The sequence below is a fragment of the Erpetoichthys calabaricus genome, chromosome 4, assembly GCF_900747795.2.
Source record: "Erpetoichthys calabaricus chromosome 4, fErpCal1.3, whole genome shotgun sequence".
NCBI classification, from domain to species: Eukaryota; Metazoa; Chordata; class Cladistia; order Polypteriformes; family Polypteridae; genus Erpetoichthys; species Erpetoichthys calabaricus.
Window position 1 is genome coordinate 214,874,531 of NC_041397.2, and position 12,649 is coordinate 214,887,179.

Here is a 12,649-nt window from a genome sequence, read left to right on the forward strand (position 1 = left end):
AGAATTACTAGATGCTATAAAGTCACTTCAGAGTGGGAAAGCAGCAGGCCCCGATGGCTACCCTACCGAATTTTATAAGAAGTTCTCCACTCAGCTAGCTCCCCTTCTATTAGCAACATTAACAGAAGCTAGAGATAATAAAATTCTACCTCAAACTTTTCGTCAAGCATCAATCACCGTCTTTCCTAAACAAAATAAGGATGTATTACAATGTGCATCATACAGACCAATTTCATTTCTGAATAATGATATTAAAATACTCTCCAAAGTCCTAGCTATAAGGATGGAGAAAGTGCTGCCTTCGGTAATATCACAAGATCAAACTGGATTTATTAAAGGTCGACATTTAGTATCCAATCTTCGACGCCTGTTTAATGTAATATACTCACCCGCAAAGTTAAATATCCCAGACATTTTATTATCCTTGGATGCAGTAAAAGCATTTGACGTGATTGAATGGAACTACCTTTTCACTACATTAGAGAAATTTGGGTTTGGGCCAAACATTTGTTCATGGATTAAACTACTGTATACCAATCCAGAAGCTTCATTTTGTATTAACAACATTAATTCAGACTACTTTAAACTAGAACGTGGTACCAGACAAGGATGCCCCTTGTCACCACTACTTTTTGCAATCGCCATTGAGCCGCTGGCAATTCACTTTCGAAATGCATCAGAGATAAAGGGGATTATCAGAGAAGGACTTGAACAGAAAATTTCTTTATATGCAGATGATATGTTACTGTATATATCAGACCCACAAAATAATGTGCCTACAGTCCTAACAGCACTAACAGAATTCCAAAATATTTCTGGTCTCAGAATTAATTTGACTAAAAGTGTGCTCTTTCCAGTGAATTCTCAAGCACACAATATTAGATTGGACACCTTCCCTTTTATCATTATAGATCAGTTTAAATATCTAGGGGTAAACATCACAAGTAAACATAAAGCTCTTTATCAAAAAAGTTTGCTGTCTGTATGGAAAAAATCAAGCAAGACTTGCACAGATGGTCAACCCTTCATCTCACTTTAGCTGGAAGAATTAACAATGTTAAGATGAATATCCTCCCTAAGCTTCTCTTTTTATTTCAAAATATTCCAATATACATCAATAAATCGTTCTTTTAAGAAATTAGATTCAACCATAACCACATTTATTTGGAATTCAAAACATCCACGTATCCAAAGAGCGACCCTACAAAGGCAGAAGGGGGCATGGCTCTACCTAACTTTCAGTTTTACTACTGGGCAGCAAACATACAACATATAAAACCCTGGACATTGACACAAATAGATGAACATATGCAGGCTTTGTCTGCAATAGAAATAGAATCCTGCAGTTCATCTTTATATTCCTTGCTTTGCGCCCCAATAAATGCAAATTATCACCAATATACTAATAAAACAATAGTGCTTCACTCACTCAGAATATGGAACCAATGTAGGAAACATTTTAAGATAGAGAATCTTTTATCGATGGCACCACTGCACGTGAACCACCTTTTTCAACCATCGCAAACATATGCAGTTTTTAATGTCTGGAAAACATTTGGGATTAAATCACTTAGAGATCTGTACATAGACAACATCTTTGCATCCTATGAACAATTACATTCTAAATTTAACTTTCCAGCAACACATTTCTTTGACTATCTTCAAATTAGAAACTTTGTTAAACAGAACCTGCCCAATTTCCCTCATCTCCCACCTCCCTCTATGCTGGAAAAAAATACTCATCAGTTTCAAGGACTCAGACAGAATCTCTGCAATATATAAAACCATTTTACAGCCCCTTCCTTTCAAAGATCCAAGAGGACAATGGGAAAAGGATCTCTCCCTCAACATATCAGAAAAGGAGTAGAAGCTAGCAATGCAGAGAATTCACTTGAGCTCCATATGTGCAAAGCATACAATTATTCAACTAAAAATTATATATTGAGCACATCTGTGTCGCTTAAAATTATCCAAAATGTTTCCAGGGCAAGATCCAACCTGCAAATGCTGCAGTCAAGTTCCAGCCTCACTGGGTCACATGTGCTGGGCCTGCACCAAAATAACTTCATTTTGGACCAAGATTTTTAAATGCCTTTCAGACAGCCTTGATGTCACAATCCCTCCTAATCTACTAACAGCTGTGTTTGGTGTACTTCCAGAGGGGCTTAAAATGGAGAAGGACAAACAAACTGTGATTGCCTTCACTACACTATTGGCACACAGACTTATCTTGCTCAACAGGAAGAATCCTAACTCTCCCCTTTTAAGTCAGTGGGTAACTGATGTTATATATTATTTGAAACTGGAAAAAATAAAATTCTCACTTAGTGGATCTGTGCAGAAATTTTTCCAAACCTGGCAGGGTCTAATCAATAACATTTTAGAATAAGCTTTTAAAGCACTGAGGTGCTCAGTGCTCAGATTCTCTCCCTTTTTTTTGTCTTCTCCATTTATCTATATTCACTTATTACTCTATCTATTTGCTTATTTTTACTAGGTTTAAATTTAATTCTGCTGGCCATGCTCTCTTTCTCAGGGGTGGGGGTTAATTTGTTTTCAATCCTATTCTTGTAAAATTGATGTATTTGTATGGAATGTTGTGTGATTTCAATAAAATCAATTAAAAAAAAAGAAAATTGTATGCTGTACTCTGTATCCTATCTATTTTGCCCACCATGGTCTTGTCATTCTGGCACCTCATTATCTCCTGTCCTTTATTGGTAAACTATCTCTCTTACCTGTTCACCACCTAATAGCTAATGTGTGATGAGCGTACTGGCCCAAGAATGACTGCCGTCGCATAATCTAGGGGGATACTACTCTACTCCTCTACTGTCTGTGTGAAACACTTTGAGTTGTCTAGAAAAGCACTATATAAATGTATCTATCCATCTATATTAAACTACATTTTACGAGTGTCCACCCATTCCAAAGATTGCTCAGGGCTTTTGTAAATTGTTTTTATAGTATGAAATATAGTAATTACCCATGACTAAAAATGAAAAGAAAAAAACAAAAACAACTGTAGTGTAACACCAAAGTCATGTACATACACACCCTGACTTAGTCAGAACAAATCAAGAATGATCAACTTTAGTCATCATGTGAAGACCTTTCAAATTTTATAAAGATTATATGTTAACTGAGTTCAGGATTTAATAATTTCTCCATGTTTTTGTTTTATTAACTGCCATCTCAGATTTTAGTATTGAATTAATGATGTTGCTCCCTATGTTTAGACTCGCACACTCCTTGGAATGCACATTTATTATTGTGTACAATTAGTCGGCTATTTTTAAGTGTCCATGTCAGTCAAGTACTCGAAATCTGAGTTACTGTATTGTGATTGATTAATCCTGACAGAAGTGATTAATTACAGTTTGTCACCTGAACTGGCTATTCTGTCTGAATCATGTGACTTGAAAAACTTTCTTCTATGAAATTACACAAAGGCAATAGCAGACATCTTTTCCAAAGATGGGTTTTATACTTTGTGCACTGCAAAATTTGTTTGCATCAAGAGCATTTTATTTAGATAGGAAATTTAGACACTAGGCTTGCCATAATTCAGCATAATCTTATTTTGTTTAAGGTGATTGTATCAAATTATAAACCCTGAGCCGCATCAAAATGCACAGCTACCTGGAAGCAGGATGTGGATCAGTGCTAATGCTAGTGCTAATTTCTAATTCAGCACTGGGTTGGGCACAAGCACAAGCAGATGGTGCTGATTGTTCTTAAGCACTCCCTACAGCAGGACACAACACCTGAATTCCCAAAGTCTGTGATTTAAAAAATCATATATATGTTAAAAAAAAAGAGTCATAAGGTCAAAGGATCGTCTTTTGTTGATAGAATGTTTAACTTGGAAAAACAGTTAACCATGAAGGTCATTACATGACAGAGTGTGAAAGCTAAGCTGCCTCATCATGTACTGGACATGCAAAAATGGCTACTGGCTAGAAAAGTATTTCAGATTATTATTTTTTTCATTTACAAAGGTAAACCATTCATTCATTAGTTATCATACCCATTTTCATTTCAGTGTCACTGGATGCTAAGCCTGCAGAAGGCAGGGATCAGCCATAAACACAAAATTCAATAATCTATAAATCAGCACTTTACTTTTTAAGAAAATCGGTCACTTTTGTTAGTGTTTTGATTACAAAAATTCTTCCATTCCTTCAATACACATAACGTTTGGTGAGTGTGACTCTGGTTTCATGTTCCATTATGGCAACAAAATCCCACACTTTATTCTGACTACAATACTTGATCCACTTCCCAAGCGCTGTTTATTTCTTTTTTAATGTTTTCACAGTTTTGGCTTGTTATTCAGACTTTGCGACTTCTCCTGATTCCCTTTCCATTCAAAACTGCTGCCATGTAGTGCAGTAAGTGCAGCATCAGCACATCATGTAATTCGAAGTAACAGTAAGACCTAGCACATCTTGCCATTTCCTGTAAGACACAACTTAACTTTCTTTTTTTTTGCCATAGTCCTTCATCCACTTTCCAACCTGTTTATCCATATCAGCGTCACACAGAACAGATGCTTGACTCAGCAGCAGCAGGTGCAAAGTGGAAACCAAACTTGGATGGGCACCTTGTAGAACAAATTTTCATAATAATGAATCACCATAATAATGCTGGGAACTGTGCACTTTTTCTGCATACAGTGTTTACTCTTTTAAAAAAATTTTTAACATTTTTTATGCTGCTAAAAGATGTAGCGAATATCCATGTCTCTTGAGGCACACATTGCATGTTTGTTTTGGTAGATGGCTTGTTGAATACATGTTGGCTGGCCTTAAATAGGAAACATGATCTCTACAGGCAACTAATATCAAAATAAAATATTTTGCATGTTGATTTGCAAAAAAAACTGTGGTATTTCACTTTATATGAATGTGTAATGGAATTGATGTTTTTACTCAACTATAAAGAATAACACTGAAAATTGGTATGCTATTTCCATTATATCCCCTCGAAATGTGTACACATGAGGTAAACAATTAATATGGATTTTTCCCCCTAAATGTAATATATTATTCTTAAAGCTGCTTACTACACTTTACCCCAGGACAGGCCACTAGTCTGACACAGGGCCTATACACACCCATGCCAACACACAGAAGAGGACTGTTTAAAATTACCAGTTAACTAAACTTACTCATCATGTGGGATGTGATAGGAAAACTAGAGTACTCAGTGAAAAGCCCATGCAGATACATTCAGACTCCATGTGGACAATAAATGGGCATGGGATTCATTTCAAACCCAGGATGATGAATCTGTGAGGGAGCTGTGCTAAGCACTATGCTGTCATCCCACCTTGTGCCTAAATATATTTCTACAAAACGTGAGACATAGAAGTCAAGTGGAGAACTTTGTTTCTTGGTGCAAAGAGAATTAGCAAAACCAAAGAACTGGTTATGTACTTTCTCTGCACCAAAGACCAAAGGGTCTCTATGTCCAGTCAGTATTCAAGAAGTGGATGTAGAGGTGATCCACTTCTACAAGTACTTGGGGGTCCACCTTAACAGGTTGGACTTGTCTCAGAATAATGAGGGACAATATAGGAAAGGGCAGAGCAGGCTCTTATTCCATAGGAGACTGCATTCCTTTAATGTGGGAAGTGACATCCTTCATATCTTCTATAACTCTGTTATGGACAATGCCAGTAATCTACACTGTGGTGTGCTGGGCTGGTAATATTATTTGAAGAGACAGCCACCGTATCAACAAGCTAATTAAAAGGGCAGGTTCAGTTATAGGACACACTCTTGACCTCCTTCAGATAGAAGTAAAGGAGAGAATTAAAACAAAACTGAATGCCATTATGAACAATGCTATACACCCTCTCTGTGACACACTAATACTGAGGACTTTCAGCCAACAAATTATTCAGCAGAAGAAACGCTACGGGGCTCCTTTATACCAACAGCAATATACCTGCATAATGCTTCACTGGGATTGTGACAGTCAAGTCAGAAGTTTTCTTTTCTTTCTTTTTAAAATTTTCTTCATTTTGAGAGATGCTGGTGTGTGTGTTCAGACCATAGTGGGTATGTATATATACTTATCTATTGTGACCAAGATAAGAGATCCACAGCAACAAAAAACTACTGAAAAACTCCTTTATTATAATTTCTTGCTATCTAATAATAAGGCTTCATCATGGTCTCCATCCTCAGCGATTATGAGTCAAATTCTGAAGCTATTCTTTTGGTTGTATCCATTTTTATGGTGGCTATGCCAGAAGGGGGTGTGGTGAGTCTGAGTAGAGGATGGGGAGTGCCAGACAACCTTCTTGGGTATCGGATCTGGCCTGAGGCAAAAGAGAACCCATTTTCAGCTACAGCGCCCCCTCACACCCCGGGGTGGTATTGCTTACCTTGTCTATGCTTGGAAGGTGCTCCCCAGGCGCACATGCATAACACTATTTATTTATAGATTTTCTGTAAAAAGCCAAATTTCCCCCACAGGCCAAATAAAGTTCTGTCTGTTTCTTATTGTTTAAAGCATGTAATCAGCTTAGTTCAAAGTTATATGCATATATTAAAATATACATACAAATACTTAAAAATTTGTTCCCTTGCCCCTGAGCTAGAGTATTTTTGAGATTAGAGGAATGCACATTTAGAGAGGAATATTAAGACTCAAAGACAACTTTGCAACCTGGCACTTTGGAATTTCGTGAAATAAAAACTATAAAAATACAGATTCAATCAAACCATCAAAAGCAAAACAGTCCATATATTTGTATCCCTAAAGTCGTCATTTTTTACATCTTGTAGTGTAATAGCCTAGTTTCACTGTACTGTTTCTAAGTCATGAAATTACATTCTGTTAATTTTTATTGACCGAGTAAAGGTAAACTAATATTTCACTGTTTTTATTAGTTATCTGTCTTTAACATATTGATATCATTAAAATGAAGAGCAAAATTTCTTATAGTCACATTTGTTAAAAAGTTAATTTCTCACAGCTTTACTTAACATTTTCAGATAAGGAAAATTTACAGACAGCTTTACTGACATTAGAAAATGCAAAGACTTGGGAGAGCAGAAGGAAGTGATGTGAAGGGTACTGAAAAGGAGTTTGAAGTAAGGGAGAGTGGAACATGGATGTGTTGCCGGCACACCTTTTCCCAGTATTAGCTTGTATATAGTGGTACTCCCAATATTGTCATTACCTGTTTCCGACAAGTCTCCTGTTCATAAACATATTTATTTCTATAGTCACATGTATAGATACACAGTATGTGTAAACTGTTACCTTATACTCTTTAATTCCTCTTCTTCTTTCTCAGACACTTTCAAACTAAAGGTCTATAATGCTTCTAAATGCAGCCCTCTTACTACTTTCCATGCTCTAAAGTCTCCATTTGATAAACTGTTAGCATGAGTCACATGCAAATGCACACGAGAGCCTGTTCCTTTTCATTCTTATACTCAAAAATGTAGAGAAACCGATTCACAGAATTCTGTGCAGATATATACTGTGTTTATCATTCCCTGTAACACTCGAGGAGTATATGAACATGGCAATTCTTCTAAAAATTATTATATACTGTGGATGCTTTGGCAAGTAAGTTCTGTTACTAATGGCATAATGTTACCATCTAGTGGTAAAGAATATAAACCTTTCTATTTGTAATGTGTTTTGGTTATTTTTTTTCCTTTATGTATAAAGGAAATATAACTTTGAACCATTTTTACCCACTGAATTTGAAAATAAAAACAGATATCAGTTCAAAAATATTGTGAAAGTGTTGCAAAAATTGGGCTTTGAGAGGAGTTCATGAAATAAGCACAGCCTTTATATGTTATGCATTTGAGCGAGACGATCCTGTAATTTTTCTTGTCAGGATAGTGTTTCTGTCACCACCTTTATGTACCTGTTTCTGTTCATTGATGATCGGAGAGATAAATAAATCTTCTGTTTTCCTTTGTAGGAAGGAAAGAAGAAATTTGACAAAGAAAGTGAGAAGTACTGTGCCATATTAGAAAAACACCTGAATTTATCATCTAAGAAAAAGGAAACTTTGTTACAAGAGGTGGGTACCATCGGCTGTTATATGGACGACATTAAAAAAACAATCTACAAAATATTACACAGCTTCAAGTAATTCTTGAAACCCTCAAAAGACTTTTTAGGCTTGAAATTTATGTTGCAATATTGATTTAGATGATGCATAATTAAGCAAGTAGAGTACTGTAATCTACATCAACTAACTTTGCTTCAGTAGATCCTATGTATTATTTTTTATATTTCTGTTTATGGATCAGTTGCACAGTAGTGTTTATTAGCCATTATCAATAATTTATTCATCTTGCTGTACAACTAAATGCAGTGTTGTTTCAAAAGCACAAAATTACCTTGACCCCCTTCCAGGAGATCAGTCATTCAGTAATACAGAAATCAATAAAAAAGGCTTAGATGTGCATGTGTAATGATCTACTGCCTGAACTACTGGTAGTCAAACAAGTCGTGCTTTTTTAAAAAACGTGGAGAATCATAGGCTCCAACTAGAATAATGAGACTATTTGTGATATATAAGAAGAGTTTCAGAATTCTATTTGCGGGGGACTTTCTTTGAAGGGCTGCTCTTTATGAAAGACAATTTTTCTCTTTTTTTTTACCAAGTACAAAACAAAAAGTGGGCTGAATAAAAGCATAACATCGTGAATGATAAAGATACATGTTCATCATGTTCATTTCAAAGTAAATGAGTACTTTATTGCTTACTGCACATGCTGTGAAGCTTATTGCTGTGTAACAAAATCCAAGTTCTCTAATAAGATGTAGTTTGTCTTTCAGGCAATGTTTATATGTCCCTCTGAATTTGTTAGAGATTTGTATTATATAGTTTAAGGAGGCATTTGACCATAGCTTAGGATGCTTTATTATTCTTTACAAAAGTACCTGTGCATTGTTAAGTCACATTTTGAAGGTAAGTTCTATCCCAAACATAATGCACATAATGCGTTATGGCTGGGTGCAGGAATGACATGTCACAGAAATGATGAAAGTTGCATTGTCATGTATAACTGAGCAAAGTCCAACAAAAAACTCGCCTTTTTGTGTTTGTACACATAATCCCTGGGCGAAATAATAATAAGAGTATTCGGCCCTTAGCTGCAGAATTTAAGGTCGTATACGGGAGCTCAATCCGGCAGGTTGTTTTGATTCAAATGATGCCTCCTTCTGGGCAGCTGGGCTTCTTATAGCAGATGAAAAGGAACAGGAATAGCAATTTGCCTAAGACCTCAACTGACCAGCACTACCAAAGATTAGCACGGAAAACTTTAAAGAATTTATTTTAACTTGTTTGTAGTTTATCTTATTGGTCATCTCTTCCTCTTTGACAGCACTACTTAAATAAGATTTATTTCTTCAGTCATTATGACAATTTAAGCTCATCAGTCTAGTTCAGCTTGTTGCTTGGCTTAATGCTGTGTAAATCTTATAGTATCTGGTTTCTCAGTTTTATAAGACCACATTAAATATTCATGTAATTAAGTACAGGTAGACAACACACCCTTGGGCAGTTTTTTTCAGAATACTTAATATTTAGTTCTTTGCCATTTTTTTAATAAAATAAGGCAGTGCTTAGAATTATTCATTTTACTCTGAGAAGTTTAACACCTGTGGTGCTTATAGCTGCATAGCCAAAAGCAGCAAATCAAGACCTTTCTCTGTAAATCCTGTTTTCTTTTTGTTTTCAGGCTGATGTCCAGATAGATAAAGAGAAACAAAACTTTTGTGATGCTTCTCTCGAATACGTCTTCAAAGTTCAGGAAGTTCAAGAGAAGAAGAAATTTGAGTTTGTTGAACCGGTATGATCTGTGAATGGACTAAGCAGAAGCTGCTCCAGTAGTACAAAGGCTGAAAAGCAGCTAATTTTCTTAATATATACAGTATATCACTGTTTTCCATGCTATTACGTAAAATCCCCTAACCAATAAATTGAACTTTTTGATTTGTTTTAATTCTTTTTATTTCAACACAAAACAGTAAGTATTTACCTACAGAGTGGTGGCTCTGAGGCTAGGGATCTGCACTGGCAATTGGAAGGTTGCCGGTTCGAATCCTGTAAATACCAATAGGGACTCTGCTCTGTTGGGCCCTTAACCTGCAATTGTTGAGCACTTTGAGTAGTGAGAAAAGCACTATATAAATGCAAAAAAAAAATTTTTTTAAAGAATTTACAGCCCTAAAAGTATACTATGCTCAGTTTCATATTACTCTCTCATGCTTCATTTCTTTTAATCTGTGTCTTCTAATATCCTCTCTTATTTTTCTGTGTTGTTTCCCTAAGAAATATCTCCTCTGTCCTCAAAAACTAATATATGGAGACCAAAAGTGCACTTCATGACACCACAAAAGAGCAGAAGTAACTGTCAAAAATTCTAAGGGTTAGGGTTAATAATGAATTAGCTCCATATTAATTAAATATTTTTAATTGGTAGTAACAAGCTCAACCTCTTCTAAACAGCAAACCAACATTTTTGCTAGGGGAAGAAAGAGCAGAAAGACTACATAAAATAGTTCAGCTCAAATTATTACACACGTTGTCAGTCTTTTGTATTCACCTAATTGCTCTGCTCCAAATATTTCTCAAAACAGCTGGATCAGGCTGCACACAGTATCAAAGATTTATTTTAGCTCACTGTGCTTTCCTACATTTTTTTTTAACTTAGCAAGGTAGCTCCCCAGGGTGTACTACTGAATTACTTGAATTTCACATGTATAAAAGTAAAGATAGCCCCTCTTTGAATCCTATTTCAACATCCAATCAGTGAGCACCCTGAAGCTTTCCATGCCGTGCTTTTTTATTATAAGTTTTCAGTAAGGCTTAATAATGTGCACCCAGGAAGCCAAATTATTTCAGACTGTAGATGATTATTACTTTTTCAAGCTAGTAAACTGTTATAAAAAGCTCCATAACTAGTAATTGTATGTGCAAATTGCATATATTAATACAATAATTTAGCTTGATTAAAAAATAAAATTAGTGAGCAATGCTAATTATTCCAGTATACACAGAGTACTTTATTAATACAGTAAGCAAAGTAAAAAAAAATGACACACTTTAGATACAAAATTATAAATATGAACTGTACCACATTATGTTGTGTCAGAAATTGCTCTGGTGCAATAACAGGATGCAATCATTTTAATGATGTTCAGGGGGATGCTGTGCAGTTCTAAATGAGTAGTTTAGTTTATCAAAGTTTATTAAACTGAAATATAATAAAAAGATTAATTGGAATATACAACCAAAAAAAAAACTGGTGATAGTGTAACAGTGATGTTCTTCTAATAGTAACATCTATCTGCCCACATTCTGAAACCTTATTACAGGGTTGCAGGAAGAGGGAGCCTGTCCTAGCAGCACTGGGTACAAATTCATAGCTCACCCTTTACTGGACTTCATGACTACTAGTTACCCAAACTACAAACAGTTATTCACACAAGAAAAATTTAGAGAAAACCAGTTAGCTAACATGCTTACCTTTGAAGACTGGAGAGAAACTGGAATACCCAGAAAAAGTCAATGTGCCTGGAGCTGTAAGGCCTCATTCACTGTGTATCAAAACAAAGGCATTTGTACTCCTTTACTACTTTGTTACTACTGTCCAATTGTTATTGTATTTTTTTTTTGGTGTGCATTCAGCATTCTGACCAATTTTCTAGTGTAAAAAATGTTGAATAAAAAAATACGTCTAGTTGTTTGATAACCAGGATACCATTATCAGTAATACACAATTACTGGTTATTGTTTCATAGATCCAGCACCCTAGGTTTGGATCTCATTCCTTGTAGCTGTCTTTGAGAAGTGTGCTCATTATCTCCATGTCTTTGTGGGTTTTTCATCCACATTCAAACAGATGTGTGTGTGTGTTAGTTTAATCGATTCCAACATGGCCCACATGTTAGCTTGATTATGGGTGTGTGTAAATGGACCCAGGCCAGGTCAGGCTTCTGTCTGACATAGGATTAAGAGGGTTTAACATTGTTATATTACGTCATGTTTTTATTATTTCATATTACAATTGGCACATCTTTCTTTGTTGTTAGCTCTCAGTAATTTCCATGTTCTTCAGGTGTCTGTGAAAACAGAAATATAGTGAGGTGCTGAAATGAGCCTAATTCCAAATCAGCGCCTGATTATGTGATTCTCTATTAGTTCTGTTCTGTTCTGCGTTGCTCAAATTGTGAAATTTGCAGCCTTTTTTTATTAGACTATTTTACTGTATAAAACACATCAGTAACTACAATGCCTCTTGATTTGTACTACATGTGCAAAGTTAATTTCTGGGGAAATTAGAAGCAAGTTTCACTTAGCAGATTATTTTACTAACCACGTCTCCATGGATGCAGTCCTCTTTGATGTGCCAGTTTTTGTTAAAATGGCATAATGTTTTGTAGCTGTTAGTGGCCAGGCCCCTAATTTTAACATTTTAGTTAGGGACTGCTGCATTAGCAGGTTCCACCTGCAGCAGCATTAAAAATGTATACAGCCTATATTATATGTTTCACACAAAAGGGATGCAGTTGCCACATCAGGAGGAGGATGTGTTCAAATAACTGAGTGCTATAGTTTGCATGAAACACTTTAATAAGAAATTGCTCGTAA

General features: G+C 35.6%; 1 protein-coding gene across 1 annotated transcript in view; it reads left to right on the forward strand.

Moving 5' to 3' along the window:
• Positions 1 to 12,649, forward strand: part of arhgap42a (Rho GTPase activating protein 42a) — a 425,370-nt gene that overhangs the window by 328,904 nt on the left and 83,817 nt on the right. Inside the window, exons 5-6 of the mRNA XM_028800283.2 lie at positions 7,961 to 8,062; positions 9,735 to 9,845. Coding sequence (XP_028656116.1) covers positions 7,961 to 8,062; positions 9,735 to 9,845 — 213 coding nt within the window. The remainder of the gene's footprint in view (positions 1 to 7,960; positions 8,063 to 9,734; positions 9,846 to 12,649) is intronic.